Source organism: Electrona antarctica, assembly GCF_951216825.1.
Source record: "Electrona antarctica genome assembly, chromosome: 1".
NCBI lineage: Eukaryota > Metazoa > Chordata > Actinopteri > Myctophiformes > Myctophidae > Electrona > Electrona antarctica.
This window is the reverse complement of record NC_136806.1, coordinates 26,290,505-26,312,047: the sequence shown is the minus strand read 5'-3', so window position 1 is coordinate 26,312,047 and position 21,543 is coordinate 26,290,505. Positions and strand designations below refer to the sequence as shown.

At 41.7% G+C, this 21,543-nt stretch overlaps 4 protein-coding genes across 4 annotated transcripts in view; all 4 read left to right on the top strand.

Annotated features, from left to right (window-relative positions):
• The window catches only part of LOC306919690 (protocadherin beta-15-like), a gene marked incomplete at both ends in the record, with an annotated part of 333,762 nt that overhangs the window by 168,579 nt on the left and 143,640 nt on the right, over positions 1–21,543 (top strand). The gene's annotated exons all lie outside the window — the stretch shown is intronic.
• On the top strand, positions 4,213–9,930 carry LOC306926919 (protocadherin beta-16-like; the record flags this gene model as incomplete). Its single annotated transcript, XM_079506427.1, has 2 exons — positions 4,213–4,873; positions 8,156–9,930. The coding sequence occupies 2 exons, from the start codon at positions 4,213–4,215 to the stop codon at positions 9,928–9,930; spliced, it is 2,436 nt and encodes an 811-aa protein (XP_079362553.1).
• Positions 10,838–13,168, top strand: LOC306930238 (protocadherin gamma-A4-like; the record flags this gene model as incomplete). The annotated part of the gene is made up of 1 exon (XM_079511083.1): positions 10,838–13,168. One exon carries the CDS (start codon positions 10,838–10,840, stop codon positions 13,166–13,168), a length of 2,331 nt encoding a protein of 776 aa, XP_079367209.1.
• On the top strand, positions 14,661–21,008 carry LOC306926909 (protocadherin beta-16-like; the record flags this gene model as incomplete). Its single annotated transcript, XM_079506417.1, has 2 exons — positions 14,661–15,267; positions 19,231–21,008. 2 exons carry the CDS (start codon positions 14,661–14,663, stop codon positions 21,006–21,008), a joined length of 2,385 nt encoding a protein of 794 aa, XP_079362543.1.

Below are 21,543 nucleotides of genomic sequence, written 5' to 3'. Positions count from 1 at the left end.
ACCTTTTAGTGCTTGGCATGCAAGATTTTGAACGAACGAACAAATTAATTAATCGCATGAATGAATGAATGAATGAATGAATGAATGAAACATGTAATATTTTTCACAACCCACTGAATTTTATTTCCACTTGAATGGGAAAGGGTGTTTTTGTGACTTGTGTCTTGGCTGATATCATTTTATATTTTATAGCATCTCCAAGTCTGCCAAAGGTTCAGAAGGTTATTAATTACACTGTTTAGGCATACATACATTTTTTGTTGTGTCAGAATGGGGGATATAGAAATGCAGGTAGTCATTCTGTAATGAGCCCTTTTTGAAAAGAATAAAACATAAATAAATGAAATTCTACTAGAAAGAAAGAAAGAAAAATAAACAGCAGAGGAGGCCATATATATCCTCATGATTATTACATGCTTTTGCCGTTTGCTCTTTATCATATTTCACATGTGCAGCAGCAGTAGACTATTTCTGCCTCAGACTCTGGGCATGCGAAGACAGGTTGTTGACTCAGATGATTTGCTGTCACACGCAGGATGTGCCAGACTCACTCCCCCCCCCCCCCCCCCCCCCCCCCCCCCGCCCCCCCCAACGGTGCACACTCTGCACAAATCAACCAGCATGCAGAGCCCCTGGCCAATTTGACCAGACAAAATCCAGGGTCACATTTGCTGCCTGGCATAGGTGCATCATGTGATCTGGCTGAGAGACACAGGAAGAGGGACACGTACGGTTTTTAAAAGGCTTTACTGGACCAAATAGAAATTAATGTTCAGCATCTCTCCCACTTTGGGCAAATATTAATTGAACAGAGACCTGAAGTAGCCTACTCTGAAACCACATTAAACGCTTAATGAAATATGGCTGTTGAGCTGTTCACGTTTATAATCACATCCACTAATATATAGGCCTGGTCTATAGCCTATTTTTAGTAGGATCCATAATGTGAAACGTAATCAAAACGTAGGCTACATTATAAGTTTTATTTGAGGACGTATATGTAAACTATACACCGCGGGCAATGATTGGACGGACCATGGACCAGGGAGAGGGGTCCTGCAGCGCTCTGTCGCGGCAACATCCTTTAATTCTTCTCACAGCTTCCTCACATCCTCAGCCCCTTTACGTAGTTCCGTGTAATGGTGTGCACGGTATTTTATTGCAAACAATTAAGAACACGGAATGGAAGAAATTGGTCCATTTCAGACAATTCCCCCCTGTTGTTGGTTGCGGGGCTGCCTGCAGGCTACTGGAATAACTCCAGTGGTGTTTTGAGCAAAAGGCGCTATCTACTGGATGGAAACACACAGCGCAGCATGTGTTGACAGAACGGAACCAACAACATATGCCTATTTGTATTATTATTAATTAATTAATGTATGGGGGATGTGTTATTAAAGAAAGTGTAAGCCCCTCATATGTCCAGTTTTTGGTGTGTGTGTGTGTGTGTGTGTGTGTGTGTGTGTGTGTGTGTGTGTGTGTGTGGGGGGGGGGGGGGGGGGGGGGGGTGACAAACCTTGTCCTGCCATTGACAATTAATGGACACTTTTGAGTGTTTGTGTAGACAAACATTGCGTAACACAAAGTCACACTATACGATACACACTATACTATACGATAGTAGGCCTGGTTAATGATTTATATACTGGATGGGAACCTGTTTATGCCTCTGCATCTCTCTCTCTCTCTCTCTCTCTCTCTCTCTCTCTCTCTCTCTCTCTCTCTCTCTCTCTCTCTCTCTCTCTCTCTCTCGCTCTCTCTCTCAATTCAATTTCAATTCAAAGGAGCTTTATCGGCACGAGAAAACGTACTGCCAAAGCAAAAGTGGAACAAGACAATAAAAATAAAACAACAAATAAAAATCGAACAATAAAGGTGTAATCAGAGCTGTGTTACATTAACACTTTGGGCATTTTCTGTCAGAGGTCTCTCTCTCTCTCTCGCTCTCTCTCTCTCCCTCTCTCTCTCTCTCTCTCTCTCTCTCTCTCTCTCTCTCGCTCTCTCTCGATTATCCAATAATAGCTTAAGGACAGAGGTCAGCTGATCCTGGAGAAGGAAGCAAAACAGGAAGTAATACCACAGCGAGGGATATTTCAAATAATGCTAGACTTGACAATAGCCTAGCCTGCTGATTTTGTGACAAAAAACGAGACATCAGACATCCTGCATCGGATAGTCAGCGAGATTCGGTAACTTTCTCGGACGCTAATATTGTATACGTAGTTGACGAATTATTTTAGGGAGCGCTTTGCGGTATAGCCGGGCCGGCGTGTCGGACAGAATGTGGATTGTTCTCATCTATTAAACTGGGAGTGACAGTGAACACAACACAAGTGCACACACCCTGGACTATAAACCAGAAATCAGTAGGCATACTGTTTATTATCTATTCTGCGGGAATTACACTACATGTTATGTGGACACAATTATAGCGAGGGAGAATTGCACAGTGGTGGAAAATGTATTCACACGGTGACCAGATCCAAACTGTTCATTTTAGGGACAGAAAAGTATCGCTTGTGTGGGACAAGGGGGACGGGATGGGACGTGACGGGGTTAGCATCCAAATAGGCATACTTAAGTTGCTATTAAATACCTTGGCTTGGTCATATTTGGTCATATATTGCCTATTATTTTGTTATTAAACCCCATGGTCCATATAGCTCTTGTAACGGTAGTAAAGGGCATTAGGGCTATATGGACCAGAGCTATTAAACCCCTATGGCGTCTCACATTGTTTTAAAATGAATGGGTCATGGGTGGTATGGCCAACTTGGCACTGTAGCCTAGTAGAGGTTGTTTTAACAGGCTTAAAAACACATCTTGCAGGTAAAGACAATGAGAGCTTTACAACAAAAAGTAAACGTATCAATACTGCAGTGCAATGTAGAAATATTCTGTTACGTGTTAAGTAAAAGTCCAGTTTTAATATAGCCTGTTTAGTATTGATATAAAAATATACTTAAAAGTAAAAGTACAATGCACAATGTACCATTTCACAATTTTCAAGTGTAAAAAAATTATACAAATATTTTGAAAATAGCAGATCAAGCTCACATCACGACACATTGTTATTTTCAAATGGCTGGAATTTATAGGCCTGAAGTGGGTAATGTTACTAATGTATATGTTTTGTAAATTGTAATAATAATAATAATACAAATCTATACAAAGTAGCGGAGTAACAGTATATTTGCCTCTGAGAGATGTAGTGGAGAGTACTGAAAATTGGAAATACTCAGGTAAAGTAAAAATGTACACTGTATACTTGAGTAAATGTACTTGGTTACTTAAATTATACACTACTGGAATTGCATTACTGAACAAAGGGTTCAGTAAAATATTGTCTTAATTGAAATTGACTCGTTTGTAGTTGGCTTCTATATCACACACACACACACACACACACACACACACACACACACACACACACACACACACACACACACACACACACACACACACACACACACACACACACACATCAATTCTGAATAGAACTATCAACGATATCAACGTATTATTGAGAGTATAACGTGTGGAATGCGTTTGACGAGATCGGAAAGAGAACAACCCTGCAGGCCGGGCGAGGAAGTACCGCTATTATGAATGGCCTCTGTGTGGCACTGTCCATGGTGCTGAAAGACTTACTGCTCTCTCTCTCTCTCTCTCTCTCGCTCTCTCTCTCTCTCTCTCTCTCTCTCTCTCTCTCTCTCTCTCTCTCTCTCTCTCTCTCTCTCTCTCTCTCGGTCCGCTATTTTTTCCTCGACATAATCTCTTATGCCAAGCCAAAATAGCAAATCTACAAGGTCACAAGCCTGTAGCATGATTGAGCTTGTAGATTTGCTATTTTCGCCAACTATTCCCCTCAGCTCATACTTATAGCGATGTTAGGGTTCCAGTTGTTAATGCTGCATCTGCATGGACATGGAGTGAACTGCATGCTATATAAACGCATAGAATGCTCATCGTGTCGCTGTTCACCACCGAGTACTAGATAGGAGGCATTCGCCTCCCCTTCCCCATCTCTCCACCCCACAAACGATAGCCTATCATACAAACCTCCATAAGGACGTTAGAAGAAGAAAACTATATATAGGACATGTACATAGCCTAGCTGCTTAGGTTTTATCTAAAACGTTTTTTTATTTTTACTTTTATTTCTTACCGAGTGATTCCTATACCAATTATTTAATTATTAATTGATTTAAAATGGAATACAAAGGATTCATCGGCCTCGTCTTCAGTGTTGCTGTATTTCTTTCCACGCTGCAGTCGACTCAGGGAGACGTCAGCTATTCTTTCCCTGAAGAAATGAAACGCGGATCTGTTATTGGAAACATTGCTAAGGATGTTGGCCTGGACGTGAGCAGACTGTCTGCACGAAAAGCCCGTATTGAAACAGAAGGCGACAACAAACGTTATTGTGACATGATCCTGAGCAAGGGCGATTTAATTGTTGCCGATAGGATTGACAGAGATGGGCTTTGTGGCAAGAAAGCCTCCTGCGTTTTGAAACTGGAGCTTGTATTGGAGAATCCGTTGGAACTGCATCGTATTAATCTTCACATACAAGACATCAACGATAACCTCCCGCTATTCAAAAGGGAAATAATTAAACTGGAAATCAGAGAATCTGCAGCTAAAGGAGCTCGCTTTTCATTAGATGAAGCTCATGATGCGGATATCGGGGAGAATGCAGTTAAAGGTTATACACTACAACAGAATGATAAGTTTGTATTGCATGTCGATGCTAAATCAGGCGGGCGAAAGTCATGTGAGCTTGTGTTGGAAAAAGAGTTAGATCGAGAACACGAACAAGAAATGAATTTAATTCTTACAGCCCTGGATGGCGGTTCTCCTCAGAGATCAGGTACTGTAGTGATACACGTCACTGTACTCGATGCTAATGATAACGCCCCGGTGTTTAGCCAGGCTGTATATAAAGCCAGTCTGCCTGAAAACTCTCCTCTAGATACTGTAGTCATTAGAGTGACTGCCACTGATGCAGATGAAGGAATAAATCGCGAAGTCATCTATGAACTTGATCATGTGTCGGATGAAATTGGAAATGTGTTTTCACTCGACCAAAAAACCGGTGAGGTGAGAGTTAGTGGGCCGTTAGATTATGAGGAGGAATCATCATTTGAAATTCGAATCAGTGCTAAAGATGGCCTTGGGTTGGCGTCATATTCAACGTTGATGATTGACATAACAGATGTTAACGACAATGCTCCTGTAATACATATAAAGTCTTTAACTAACCCCATACCAGAGAACGTGCTACCTGGAACAGAGATGGGAATCATTAATGTGCAGGACAAGGACTCTGAAAATAATCGACAGGTACGCTGTTCTATTCAGCAAAACGTTCCTTTTAAGCTTGTTCCTTCCATCAAACATTATTATTCTTTGTTGACCACGGGGCAACTGGACCGTGAACTAGTGTCTGATTATAATATTACAATCACTGCCGCTGACGAGGGCTCTCCACCACTGTCCTCCTCTAAAACCATTCAATTATCAGTGAGCGACGTCAACGACAACCCTCCTGTCTTTGATGAGCAGTCCTACAGCGCCCACGTGACTGAAAATAACAAGCCTGGTTCCACTTTGTGTACTGTCATTGCTCGAGATCCAGACTGGAGACAAAACGGTACAGTGATTTACTCTCTTTTACTTAGTGAAGTGAACGGTGCTCCGGTGTCCTCCTATCTGTCTATTAATGGAGACACGGGAGTGATCCACACCGTGAGGTCATTTGACTTTGAACAATTAAGAACATTTAAAGTGAACGTTATGGCCAGAGATAACGGTTCTCCTCCACTCAGCAGCAATGTCACTGTTAATATTGCAATAAAGGATGTGAATGACAACTCGCCTCAAATACTGTACCCCGCTCCAGAGGGTAACTCCTTCATTACTGAACTGATCCCCAAAGCTGCGCAAGGTGGCTCTCTAGTGTCCAAGGTGATAGCAGTGGACGCAGACTCTGGACAGAATGCCTGGCTGTCATATAATATTGTTAAATCCACTGATCCAGGGCTTTTCACTATTGGTCTCCACAGCGGAGAGATCAGGACACAGCGGGACATTTCTGACTCCGACAACATGAAACAAAACCTTGTTGTGGCAGTGAAAGATAACGGGCAGCCTTCTCTCTCTGCCACCTGTGCCATTTATTTAGTTATTTCTGATAACCTGGCTGATGTTCCAGAACTAAAGGACATGTCTCATGACGAGAGTAATTCTAAATTGACCTCTTATCTCATCATAGCACTTGTATCCGTCTCTACTTTTTTTTTCACCTTCATCATTGTCATCCTGGGTTTGAGGTTCTGTCGCAGAAGAAAGCCCAGGCTGTTGTTTGATGGAGCGGTTGCCATCCCCAGTGCGTATCTCCCTCCAAATTACGCAGACGTTGATGGCACAGGAACTTTACGCAGTACTTACAATTATGATGCCTATTTAACAACGGGTTCTAGAACCAGTGACTTCAAATTTGTCAGCTCTTACAATGACAACACGTTGCCTGCAGACCAGACTCTGAGAAAAACGCCCACCGACTTTGCAGACGCATTTGGAGACTCCGATTCATCTCCTGAGGTAGGACATATGCATTTATAAGTCATATACCTAAATAACTGTGCAACGTTTGATTTTGGTATAGCAGTTAAGAGTTAATATAACTGAGTGCTGGCCCACTCTAATCTAACAACACTTTAAGTATAAAAAAAGAAGAAAGAAAAAAAAACCTTCCTATTTTTGAGGGGCACAGGTTTAATGTTTATCTTTAGTTCAAAGTTTGTTTAGTAAACGCATTGACAATGAAGGGAAAATGTACGTCATACCTCTTTATTGTTAATGGCGTTTAATGTTTGTGTTGGCACCGTTTGTTTTACATCACCATTACATCACCTAATCAACATGAGTTGGACTTTAATATATTAGCGCCCCTCACTTCTCACGGGTGTGATTTTTATAATAATAATAATAAATAAATAAATAGGCTGCGCTATTGCTAAACGAAGTTCAAAGTGTAAACACGCGAATGATAAGCAGTCAAATTCAATGTATTTTGAACATGACTCTCCATGGTGCTGATGCAGCCCGAATTCTCCATGGGTAGCTGATTGGTTTCCAATTATTCCTCAGTTAAACAATGTTTTTAATTAACTAAATAGAATGCGTAAATACATAAATACATGGTGATGTGTGCAGACTGGTCACTTTTGTTTTGATGAAATTGCCACACAAGTGCAAATAGAATATCAGCATTATGCTATTTCTAAAAATGACTCATAGCGTCGCTGTTTAACAACAAACTAGTTTTCTCCTCCCACTTGAAGCTATCATATAAGGATATGCCCTTTGCCATTATAACCCATGGAAACGCGAATATATTGTTGTTTGGCTCCATGGGAATTGATACACTACAGATAACATCGGATTAATTGATTTTGCAATAACACGCGAGGATATTCCTTTTTCTCCCTGAAGATGGGATACATTGGATTTTCTACGCTATTCCTTTTCCCCGGCTTTCTTTTGTTCATGAGTCTAGGCTCGCGTTCAGCCCATGGAGATGTAACCTATTCATTTTCAGAGGAATTGAAAAAAGGATCTATTATTGGAAACATAGTAAAGGATCTGGGAATGGATACAATGAAACTATCATCTCGTAACGCCCGTATTGACACAGAGGGAAACAATAAGCAATATTGTGACATAAATCTGAGCACCGGAGACTTGGTTATTGCGCAGAGGATTGACAGAGACGGGCTTTGTGCGAAAAGAGCGTCGTGCGTTTTGAAGCAAGAGCTAGTATTGGAAAATCCACTTGAACTTCATCGCATTAGCCTCCATATTCAAGATATAAATGACAACCCTCCGAAATTTAACGAGGAACATATAGCCCTAGAAATCACAGAATCAGCAGCTAAGGGTGCCCGTTTCCTAGTGGGAGAGGCCCATGATGCGGATATAGGACAAAATTCAGTTCAAAGGTACAGTTTACAAAAAAATGATAATTTCCGACTAGATATTGATAACGATGCAGTGCATTTAGTTCTCGAGAAAGAGCTTGATCGAGAAGAAAAACATGTTATGCAGTTAGTTCTGACCGCATTGGATGGTGGTTCTCCGCAACAATCAGGTACTGTAGTCATACACGTCACTGTACTGGATGCTAATGATAACGCCCCCGTGTTTAGTCAGCCCGTCTATAAAGCCAGTCTGCCTGAAAACTCTCCTCTAGATACATTAGTTGTTACAGTGAATGCTACTGATGCAGACGAGGGAGTCAACGGCGATGTTACTTATGATTTTGATCACCTGTCAGAATCGGACAAAAAGGTGTTTTCTATTGATCGCAACAGAGGGGAAATTAGAGTAAAGGGCAACGTTGATTATGAAGACGTGTCTTCGTTTGAGTTACGCATCAAAGCTAAAGATGGTTTGGGTTTAGCTTCATACGCCAAACTGATTATAGACATTTCTGATATCAATGACAATGCACCTGTGATTTATTTGAAATCGCTGTCAAACCCTATACCCGAAAATGCAGCACCTGGTACAGAGGTGGGAATTATCAACGTTCAGGATAGAGACTCGGAAAATAACCGACAGGTCCGGTGCTCTATTCAGCAAAACGTCCCTTTTAAACTCATCCCATCTATCAAAAACTATTATTCTCTAGTGACCACGGGACAACTGGACCGTGAACTAGTGTCTGATTACAACATTACAATCACTGCCACTGATGAGGGCTCTCCACCTCTGTCCTCCTCTAAAACCATTCAATTATCAGTTGGTGACGTCAACGACAATCCGCCCTTGTTTGAGGAACAGTTTTACAGCGCGTATTTGTCTGAAAATAATAAACCTGGCTCTACATTATGTACAGTTACCGCTCGAGACCCAGACTGGAAACAAAATGGAACAGTGATTTACTCTCTTCTACCTGGCGAGGTGAAAGGTGTCCCGGTGTCGTCCTATCTCTCTGTTAATGGAGACACAGGAGTGATCCACGTCGTAAGGTCGTTTGATTATGAACAATTTAGGAGCTTTAAAGTCAGTGTGATGGCAAGAGACAACGGTTCTCCTCCACTCGGCAGTAACATTACTGTCAATGTGTTCATAACGGATGTGAATGACAACACACCTCAAATACTGTACCCCAACCCGGAGGGCAACTCCTTCATGACTGAGCTGATCCCTAAAGCTGCGCACGGGGGCTCTCTGGTATCCAAGGTGATAGCAGTGGACACAGACTCTGGACAGAATGCATGGCTTTCTTATCATATTGTCAAATCCACGGATGCAGGCCTATTTGCTATTGGACTCCACAGTGGAGAGATCAGGACACTGCGGGACATTTCTGAAAGTGACAGCATGAAACAAAACCTCATTGTGGCAGTGAAAGATAATGGACAGCCTTCTCTCTCTGCTACCTGTGCCATGTATTTACTTATTTCTGATAACTTGGCTGAATTACCGGAACTGAAAGACATGGCTCACGATGAGAACAATTCCAAACTGACTTCTTATCTTATTATAGCACTTGTTTCCGTCTCCACTTTTTTCCTGACATTCATTATCATCATCTTGGGTTTGAGGTTTTGTCGCAGAATAAAGCCCAGACTGTTGTTTGATGGTGCAGTTGCCATCCCCAGTGCGTATCTTCCTCCGAATTACGCAGATGTTGACGGCACAGGAACATTACGCAGCACTTATAATTATGACGCCTATTTAACAACGGGTTCTAGAACCAGTGACTTTAAGTTTGTCAGCTCTTACAATGACAACACGTTGCCTGTAGACCAGACTCTGAGAAAAACACCAACTGACTTCGCTGAGGCATTTGGAGACTCCGATTCATCTCCAGAGGTAATAGGATTCAGTATTTTTTTCCTCTTGTATCATCTGTAGCTTTCACATCCGGTCCGAGTTTGGCGATTGGCTAGCAAATGTTTCTGATCACAAGGGCCATAGCTCAAAGTATGTTTGTGGACTCCGCCCTGACTGAAACACTACTGTATTGTGGAAAATGCTCCAGACGCTGCTGCTGACCCTATATTTTGAAATATACAAGAAATGTACATTTCATATATTGTATATTTCAAATAAAGGGCTACAATAAATGTAGCCCTTTAAACTACACTGTGTGTGTGTGTGTGTGTGTGTGTGTGTGTGTGTGTGTGTGTGTGTGTGTGTGTGTGTGTGTGTGTGTGTGTGTGTGTGTGTGTGTACATGATGAATAATAATTGCAATAATAATAACACTAACAGTCATTCATATTTGTATTATAATAATTATTATTAGTGTTATTGTTGTTGTTATTATTTCAAGGTGTATGGATTAGAGCCGTTGCAGATGCTGCACTTGCATACAAGTCTATTTGGCCCACTAAGTGCAAAGCTATTAATTTGTAATGCAAATTTACAAACTATCTGTGATCCATATGCGTCTGGCACGGAAATATTTTGCACACAATAACATTTACTTTTCATCGTATTATTTTTGGTATTTCAGGGTTTATTATAACTCTATATTGTCCTTTTTATATGTAACGACTCAAATATACTGAAAGTGTCGCTGTTGACCAGCAGAGCAAAACAACCATCTTCATATCTTCAGTGTAGGTTTGATAGAAAACCCGTTGTCTTGCTTTCTTTGTCAAACCTTTTCTATTAACATACAGGGGTTACATGTGTGGACGACGTACAGTAGGCCATATATATTCAAACTGGATGATGATTTTTTTTTTTAAATCAAGATGAGGCATAACGGAATTTCGATGGTTGGTCTAATCTCCGGTTGCGTTTTCTTTTTTTCAATGCTGCACCATGTTTATGGAGACTTGAGCTATGCTATTCCCGAGGAGATAAAACGGGGTTCTGTAATTGGAAATATTGCACAGGATCTTGGATTTGAGGTGAACATATTGTCTTCTCGAAAGGGCCGTGTTGATTCCGAGGGAAACCGCAAGCCTTATTGTGATATTAATCTCAGTACTGGTGATTTAATCGTTTCGGAGAGAATTGACAGAGACAACCTTTGTGGAAAGAAAGCGTCGTGCTTTCTAAAACAGGATGTTGTGTTGGAAAATCCCTTGGAGGTCATACGTGTGAGTCTTAATGTTAAAGATGTAAACGACAACTCGCCGCAGTTTAAAGATGACACAATCGAAATGGAAATTAGAGAATCCGCAGAGAAGGGAACCCGTTTCTCAATAGAGGAAGCCCATGACGCAGACATTGGTCAAAATTCTGTTCAGATGTACACTTTGCAAAACAATGAACATTTTATTCTCGCTGTTGACAGTAAAAGAGTTGAACTTCTACTGAAAAATAAACTCGACCGAGAGGCAGAACAGTATATCAGTTTGCTACTTACAGCTGTAGATGGTGGTTCTCCACATAAATCAGGCACTGTCGTTATACACGTCACTGTACTGGATGCTAATGATAACGCCCCAGTGTTTAGCCAAGACGCATATAAAGCCAGTCTTCCTGAAAACTCTCCTCTAGATACTGTAGTGGTTAAAGTGAGTGCTACTGATGCAGACGAGGGGGTGAATGGAGAGGTAACATATGATTTTGGCCATGTTTCAGACGAAGATGAAAAGCTATTTTCAATTGATCGTAAAACGGGAGAAATTAGACTAATTGCTGAAACTGATTTCGAAGCGGTAACTTCTTTTGAGTTGAGAGTGAAAGCTAAAGATGGTTTAGGACTAACTTCATACTCAAAGGTGGTAATAGACATAACTGATGTGAACGACAATGCCCCAGTTATAAATATAAAATCTCTCACTAACCCCATACAAGAGAGTATACCTCCGGGTACCGAGGTGGGCATTATTAACGTAAAGGATAGAGACTCTGAGAATAATGGACATGTCCACTGTTCCATTAAGCAAAATGTTCCGTTTAAGCTCATTCCATCTATCAAAAACTATTATTCTCTGGTGACAACAAGTGAACTTGACCGTGAACTAGAAGCTGATTACAACATTACAATCACTGCCACTGACGAGGGCTCTCCACCTCTGTCCTCCTCTAAAGAATTTAAATTGTCTATAGGTGACGTCAACGACAATCCACCTGTGTTTGAGGAACCGTATTACAGCGCCCACGTGACTGAAAATAATAAACCTGGTTCCACTGTATGTAGTGTTATTGCTCGAGACCCAGACTGGAGACAAAATGGCACAGTGATTTACTCTCTTCTACCCGGTGAGGTGAACGGAGCCCCGGTGTCCTCCTTTCTGTCTGTTAATGGAGACACAGGGGTGATCCATGCCGTAAGGTCGTTTGATTATGAACAATTTAGGAGCTTTAAAGTCAGTGTGATGGCAAGAGACAACGGGTCTCCTCCACTCAGCAGTAACGTTACTGTCAATGTGTTCATAACGGATGTGAATGACAACACACCTCAGATACTGTACCCCACCCTGGAGGGCAACTCCTTCATGACTGAGCTGGTCCCAAAATCTGCACACGGAGGTTCTCTGGTATCCAAGGTGATAGCAGTGGATACAGACTCCGGACAGAATGCATGGCTTTCTTATCATATTGTCAAATCCACGGATGCAGGCCTTTTTGCTATTGGACTCCACAGTGGAGAGATCAGAATACAGCGGGACATTTCTGAAAGTGACATCATGAAACAAAACCTCATTGTGTCAGTGAAAGATAATGGACAGCCATCTCTCTCTGCTTCCTGTGCCATGTATTTACTTATTTCTGATAACTTGGCTGAATTACCGGAACTGAAAGATATATCTCATGATGAGAACAATTCCAAACTGACTTCTTATCTCATTATCGCACTTGTTTCTGTCTCCACGTTTTTCCTGACGTTCATTATTATCATGTTGGGCGTGAGGTTTTGTCGTAGGAGGAAGCCCAGACTGTTGTTTGATGGAGCAGTTGCAATCCCCAGTGCGTATCTTCCGCCGAATTACGCAGATGTTGACGGCACAGGAACTTTACGCAGCACTTATAATTATGACGCCTACTTGACAACAGGTTCTAGAACCAGTGACTTTAATTTCGTCAGCTCTTACAATGACAACACGCTGCCTGCAGACCAGACTATTAGAAAAAGTCCCACAGACTTCGCTGAGGCCTTTGGTGACTCTGATTCGTCTCCTGAGGTATGAGTTACTATTTCCCCTCTTCTCAAAATGTTATATATTGCATTATGATTATCTCCAAATGTTTCATCCTTTCCAACTGATATGCTCGAAACTGATTGAAGGGTGGCAGTCACTCAAACATATAGCTTGTCATCCGCCTTCCTCCTATTTGCGAGACTTGCTTGACCTGCATTTGCATATTCTATAGTATGACTTCCAGTTCAGAGTAGGCTACCAGTGGCTTCAAATTAGTAAGATCTCACAATTCCAGCACACTGCATGCACACCACATTATTTCAAAACACCACACAATTTAGATTTTGTCGTTTGGAACACTCCTGCTCCATGCGTCCCTGTCCATGGTGCTGAACTAGATCACCAGTATAGTTAACTTTTTATCTAGTCAAGGCACATTTTTGAGGAGCGCCCCTCGTGTGTGTGTGTGTGTGTGTGTGTGTGTGTGTGTGTGTGTGTGTGTGTGTGTGTGTGTGTGTGTGTGTGTGTGTGTGTGTGTGTGTGTGTGTGTGTGTGTGTGTGTGTGTGTGTGTGTGTGTGTGTGTGTGTGTGCGCGCGCGCGCACAAACTTTGTCCTAACACAAACATAACACCCCCCCATTCTGGATGAGTTGCACAATAAATAAGCACATGGCTTTTATTTTGTTTTATTTATTTTTCTCTTTTTGCTCAGTTGCAGTATCTATAGCGTACATACTGGCTGTTATAGGGCTGCTTATAGGGCTGCTTATCAAGTTCGATTTCGACACATTCATTTTCTATGACATTACAATTAATAGAGCAGGAATGCTTTTAAATGTTTTGTACAGTTGTGGACATACATATTCAGCATGCATAATGTTGAATACTTCGTTTTATTTTAGATAAAACAATATCCTAGGAAAAGTTAATGGTGTGTTTTAAAGCTGGAAAAGCCACGGTGTAATTGGGGTATGTGCACTTGTTGCGGCCTCCTGTCATGGTGGAGGTGTGGTTGCTGAATATTGTATATTGCAGTAATTAAATAATGGAGGAATTTGACAAATATCAATCATTTCTCTTTCTTTCTACTAAATGCTGGTTATAGCCTACATATTCATTGTGAAATAATGTAACTGTTGCGATTTTCTTTCTGCTTGCTCACTTATACTGAACAAGTAGTATTAAAGCAAACATCATTGCTTTCTAACATGCTCTTGTATTAACTATAATGAACACATCGCGTCGCTGTCCACTAACACAGGCGATGCCTCCCACCCTCAACTATTGCGTTGTTATTATAGGCTCGTTCGTTTTATAGCCAGGCAGGACCAGTGCCTTTATCACATACTCTCTTAGTGGAAGATAATGTGTGTATATAATACAGACTTTTCATTTTTATGTAGTCAGTATTTTTTCTCTAGTTGTGATATTTAGGCATAGGCTATTCAAAGCGTTGGAAGCTATACATTCAGTCCGTACGATGGGGCAACATGGATTTTCAGCGCTAGGCCTGCTCTGTGGATTTGCTTTCTTTCTTCGGATGTTTCATGTCGGAAATGGAGATGTAAGCTATTCCATCCAAGAGGAGTTAAAACGCGGGTCTGTTGTTGGAAACATAGCCAAGGATCTCGGACTGGGTACGAGAACATTGTCTGCTCGCAAGGCTCGTATAGACAGCGTGGGGAAGCATAAACGATATTGTGACCTGAATGTTATATCTGGGGACTTGACAGTAGCAGAGAGAATTGATAGAGAAGAGATTTGCGGTGAGAAGGTTTCTTGTATCATTAGGTTTGAATTGGTCTTACAAGGACCGTTAGAATTACACCGCATTGCAGTTCAGATACAAGATATAAATGATAATGCACCTATGTTTACTAAAGAATCAATCAAGATAGAAATCAGTGAGTTGGCAGTTAAAGGAGCTCGTTTTCGTGTCAATGAGGCTCACGACATAGACATAGGAAAAAACACAGTTCAAAGCTACGTTTTAGAGAGGAATGATCACTTATCCCTGAGAATTCAGTCAAAACAAGATGGGAGTAAATTTTCTGAATTAGTCTTGGATAAAGAATTAGACCGCGAGGAACAACACGAAATGGAATTACTGCTCACTGCATTAGATGGAGGCACCCCCCAAAGAACAGGTACTGCAGTTATACACGTCACTGTACTGGATGCTAATGATAACGCCCCAGTATTTACTCAAGCAATCTATAAAGCCAGTCTGCCTGAAAACGCGCCTCTCGATAGTATAGTGGTAACAGTGAGTGCTACCGATGCAGACGAAGGAGTTAATGGTGAAGTGACGTATGAGTTCAGTCGTATTTCAGAGAAAGCTAGGAAAATGTTTACTTTAAACCAAACCACAGGGGAGATAAAACTGATAGGGCTTTTGGATTTCGAGGAGGAGTCAATGTATGAAATGCGTATAGAAGCCAAAGACGGATATGGACTTACATCTGATTCCAAAGTGATATTTGATATCACAGATGTGAACGACAATGCCCCTATAATATTTTTGAAATCTCTCATTAACCCCATACCAGAAAATGTATCACCTGGCACAGAGGTGGGCATCATTAACGTCCAAGATGGAGACTCTGAGAATAACCAAGAAGTCCACTGCTCGATTCAACATTATCTCCCTTTTAAACTCGTACCATCAATCAAAAACTATTATTCTCTGATCACAACGGGAGAGCTCGACCGTGAAGTAGTGCATGATTACAACATTACAATCACTGCCACTGACGGAGGCTCCCCACCTCTGTCCTCCACTAAATCTATTCGGTTATCAGTAGGTGACGTGAATGACAACCCACCTTTGTTTGAAGAACAGTTCTACAGCGCCTACACGAGTGAAAATAACAACCCTGGTTCAACGTTGTGCACTGTTAATGCCCGAGACCCAGACTGGAGACAGAATGGTACAGTGATGTATGCTCTCTTGCCCGGTGAAGTGAACGGCTCTCCAGCATCCTCCTACATTTCCGTCAACAGTGACACGGGGGTGATCCACGCTGTGAGGTCATTTGATTATGAGCAGTTTAGGAGTTTTAAAGTCCATGTGATAGCCAGAGACAATGGTTCTCCTCCACTCAGCAGCAACGTGACTGTCAGTGTCTTTATAATGGATGTTAATGACAACTCTCCTCAGATACTGTACCCTGCAGTAGAGGGTAACTCCTTCATGACTGAACTGGTCCCCAAAGCAGCGCAAGGGGGCTCTCTGGTGTCCAAGGTGATAGCAGTGGATGCAGACTCCGGACAGAATGCATGGCTGTCCTATCATATTGTCAAATCCACAGCTCCAGGGCTTTTCACTATTGGTCTCCACAGTGGAGAGATCAGGACACAGCGGGACATTTCTGAATCTGATAGCATGAAACAGAACCTTATTGTGACAGTGAAAGATAGTGGACAGTCATCTCTCTCTGCCACCTGTGCAATGCATTTACTTATTTCTGATAACTTGGCTGAAGTACCAGAATTGAAAGATATGACTTATGATGAGAACAACTCTAAACTGACTTATTATCTGATAATAGCACTGGTCTCAGTGTCCACGTTTTTTCTGACATTCATTATTGTCATCCTGGGTATGAAGTTTTGTCGCAGGAGAAAGCCCAGACTCTTATTTGATGGAGCAGTTGCCATTCCCAGCGCTTATCTCCCTCCAAATTACGCTGAGGTTGACGGCACAGGAACTTTACGCAGCACTTACAATTATGACGCCTACTTGACGACAGGTTCTAGAACAAGTGACTTCAAGTTTGTCAGCTCTTACAATGATAATACACTGCCTGCAGACCAGACTCTGAGAAAAACACCCACCGACTTTGCTGAGGCATTTGGAGACTGCGATTCATCCCCCGAGGTAGGCTTAATCGTTGCTTTCGTGCCTTTAACCTGCGTATAAACCCTTAACCCTCACAATGTATCCGAAATGTATACCTATTTATTGGGTTTTATTTTATTTGTTTAGACAACATTGCTCAGCTAGAATAGAACTTTAAAACAAATCTCTCCGACAGCTATAGGCCTACTATACAGATGATGACATAGGCCTACTCATCTTGTGAATCACTGTTGTAAATGTGGTGTCTGTTTGCAAGCAAATGGAGTTTTTATCGTCGTGCAGTGGTGTTTAAGTACTGTACATAAGTACAATTTTGAGCTATGTTTTACTTTCTTCAGATTTTCAATAGTTACATATTTAATACATCTCAGAGGAACGTTTGCGCCACTACAATTATATGAACACTTTAGTCACTAGTTACTTTGTTGCGAACGCAGTGATTGCGAACGCAGTGAGCATTTACTATGAGACCCAGCAGATCATGTCTGTGTGTCTTGTGTGTGTCACGCTGTAACACCACCCGCCCACCACCAGAGGGCGCAGCTGTATCACACACAAAAACGCACACACACATGCACGCACACACACACAAAAAAGTACGTAATTTATTCTAATTGTTGTTATTGCAATTTACGAGCTGCGTTCGCTTCCCGCGTTCGCGCGTCTTACTTGTATATTTGGATTATTATTACAAAACACACAATAATACATGTATTATTTAATCTATCTATCTATCTATCTATCTATCTATCTATCTATCTATCTATCTATCTATCTATCTATCTTTAAATAATGTGTTCGCGATGCGACGCATTGCGAGCTTGTAGATCGGCTAAACGACTTCACACGTCTCTGTCCATGGTCCTGAAAGGCAAAACAACGTCCTAGTGAATTACAATGGAATAGTAGTCAAGATACATTATTTTATATGATTTCTAACACTGCCAAATAGATATTTGGCTTGCGGGCACCTGGCTGGATGGTATATGACTTGTTGTCACCTATCGTTTTGTCTTCTTCAATCTGCTCATCTTTTGGTTCAGCTGAAAGGGCGGGGAGATTCGATCAGGTCCATGTTTGAGAAAAAAATAGAGAAGAAAAAGCTTTTGAATTGACATGCCTTTAACATTTAGTAAAACGATAACATTTTGCTTTGTTTTAAGTTAACATTTTGTAATATTTTAAACATTTCGTTTGTATTTTCTGATTCTCGCTATTTCCCACCTACTGCACCCTTTTACTGCTGCACCTTCTCGTGCAGCCCCCAGCCCCCCACACATATGCAGACAACGTGAATGCAAGCATGTAGTGTTGCATATCTCTCGACTGTAAAATCCATTTGACGAAATAATAGCTATGGTACGGACAAGTCCATATACGCATGGTGTTCATGTGATATCAGAAAAGGACACATTGCGTCGCTGTCGGTCAGTCTACTTGATGCTTCTATTGTGAACATCTCCACCTACTCCATAGTGTTGGCAATGCGTCTGTGGAATCCTGTGCTATTTTACTCTTTATCTATCTGGTTTAGTATATCGTGTTTATAATTTGAAAGTATAGCCTAGTACACTCCAAAACATTCTGCATGTTCTATTACAGTGCGGCCTATTTTGCAAAATAATGGAACAACACCATGGATTTTCAAAAAATGGCTTTGTCTTTTGCTTCGCCATCATACTGCTTGGGCTTCAAATCGTCTATGGAGATGTAAGCTTTTCTTTTCCAGAGGAGATGAAATTGGGATCTGTTATTGGAAATATGGCCAAAGACCTCGGGCTTGAGATTGGTAGCCTGTCATCACGCAAGGCTCGGATTGATACCGAAGGGAATAACGACAAATATTGTGATATTAATTTGAAAACCGGGGACTTGATTGTCGCTGAGCGGATGGACCGAGAGAGTCTCTGTGGCAAAAAAGCATCCTGCATTTTAAAACAGGAACTCGTACTGGAGAATCCATTAGAGCTGCGTCGTATTAGTCTTCATGTTCAAGATATAAATGACAACTCTCCGCAATTTAAAAGGGATATGATTCGGATGGAAATAAGTGAGTCTGCGGAGAAGGGCACTACGTTTTTGATAGAAGAGGCACACGACGCGGATATAGGTAAAAATTCTGTTAAACTGTACAGCCTACAGAAGAATGAGAATTTTGTGCTAAAAGTAGACAGCAATACGGTTGAAATCGTATTAGAGCACAAACTTGATAGGGAAAGACGGGAAGACATTAATTTGTCACTCACAGCTGTGGATGGGGGCACACCGGAGAGATCGGGTACTGTAGTGATACACGTCACTGTACTGGATGCTAATGATAATGCCCCAGTGTTTAGCCAGGCTGTCTATAAAGCCAGTCTATCTGAAAACTCTCCTCTGGATACTGTGGTAGTTACAGTGAGTGCCACTGATGCAGATGAAGGGTTGAATGGAGAAGTGACATATGATTTTGGTCATGTGTCAGAAGAGGATGAGAAACTATTTTCTATTGATAGTAAAACGGGAGAAATTAGAGTAATTGGCAGTACTGACTTCGAAAAGGTTGCTTCGTTTGAATTACGAGTCACAGCTAAAGATGGTCTTGGATTAAGCTCATATGCTAAAGTTATCATCAATCTGATTGATATTAATGACAATGCCCCTGTAATATATCTAAAATCCCTGACAACCCCCATACCAGAAAACGTGCCACCTCGTACAGAAGTGGGCATCATTAATGTCCAGGATAGAGACTCTGGGAATAACCGACAGGTCCGCTGCTCCATTGACCAACACATCCCTTTTAAATTAGTTCCTTCCATCACAAACTATTATTCTCTAGTGACCACGGGAGAATTGGACCGTGAACTTGTGTCAGATTATAATATTACAATCACTGCCACTGACGAGGGCTCTCCACCGCTGTCCTCATCTAAAACTATTCAGTTATCAGTAGGTGACGTGAATGACAACCCGCCCGTGTTTGGAGAGAAGTCCTACAGGGCCTACGTGACTGAAAATAACAAACCTGGCTCTACTTTGTCTTCCATTACTGCTCGAGACCCAGATTGGAGACAGAATGGAACCGTGATATATTCTCTCCTACCTGGTGAGGTTAACGGTTCCCCTATATCCTCATACGTGTCTGTTAATGGTGACACAGGGGTGATCCACGCTGTGAGGTCGTTCGATTATGAACACTGTAGGACCTTTAAAGTCCATGTGATGGCCAGAGACAATGGTTCACCTCCGCTCAGCAGCAATGTGACTGTCAATGTATTCATAACAGATGTGAATGACAACTCTCCTCAGATACTGTACCCCGCCCAGGAGGGCAATTATTTCATGACAGAGCTGGTCCCCAAAGCTGCGCACGGGGGCTCTCTGGTTTCCAAGGTAATAGCAGTAGATGCAGACTCTGGACAAAATGCATGGCTGTCCTATCATATTGTCAAATCCACTGATTCTGGACTTTTCACTATTGGTCTCCATAGTGGAGAGATCAAGACACAGCGGGACATTTCTGAATCTGACAGCATGAAACAGAACCTCATTGTGGCAGTTAAAGATAACGGACATCCATCTCTTTCTGCCACCTGTTCCCTATATCTACTTATTTCTGATAACTTGGCTGAAGTTCCAGAACTAAAGGACATGTCCATTGATGAGAACAACTCTCAACTGACCTCATATCTGATCATCGCGCTGGTGTCCGTTTCCACATTTTTTTTAACCTTCATTATTGTCATCCTGGGTGTGAGGTTTTGTCACAGGAGAAAGCCCAGATTGTTGTTTGATGGAGCGGTTGCCATCCCAAGCGCTTATCTCCCTCCTAATTACGCAGATGTTGACGGGACAGGAACTTTACGCAGCACCTACAACTATGACGCTTATTTAACTACGGGATCTAGAACCAGTGACTTCAAGTTTGTCACATCCTATAATGACAACACGCTGCCTGCAGACCAGACTATGAGAAAGAGTCCATCTGACTTTGCTGAGACTTTCGGAGACTCTGACGGGTCGCCTGAGGTAGGCACATGTTAACACTTCTTATACTATGTCAAAATGACTTTAAAATCTGGAGCCAAATGGAAAATGATTTATTGTAGTATTTATTTTGCTAAAGACACAGCTTGCCTCTCACCTGGTGAATGGCTGCTGTCCATGGTGCTGGAAAATCATACTCTTTGTGTGTTATTGTAATTATTGCTTTATATGAAACAAGATTCACAACACAATTTGCTGGATTCCATACACGTGCAGCCTGCACGCACGCACGCACGCACACACACACACACACACACACACACACACACACACACACACACACACACACACACACACACACACACACACACACACACACACACACACACACACAAACACGTCAGACTTCTTGCGTTGCTTGTTTTCGCTATCCATCCATATAGTGCTGAAATCAAGACAAACCACTGCCTTGTACTTTTTTAGAATAGCTGTTAATTTAGACATTAATTAGAGCACTAGAACAACATATTCAGTTTTATTGTCAAAGGAAATTCCGTTAAGCTAGATGGATTGTTTTACATTTTACTACTCA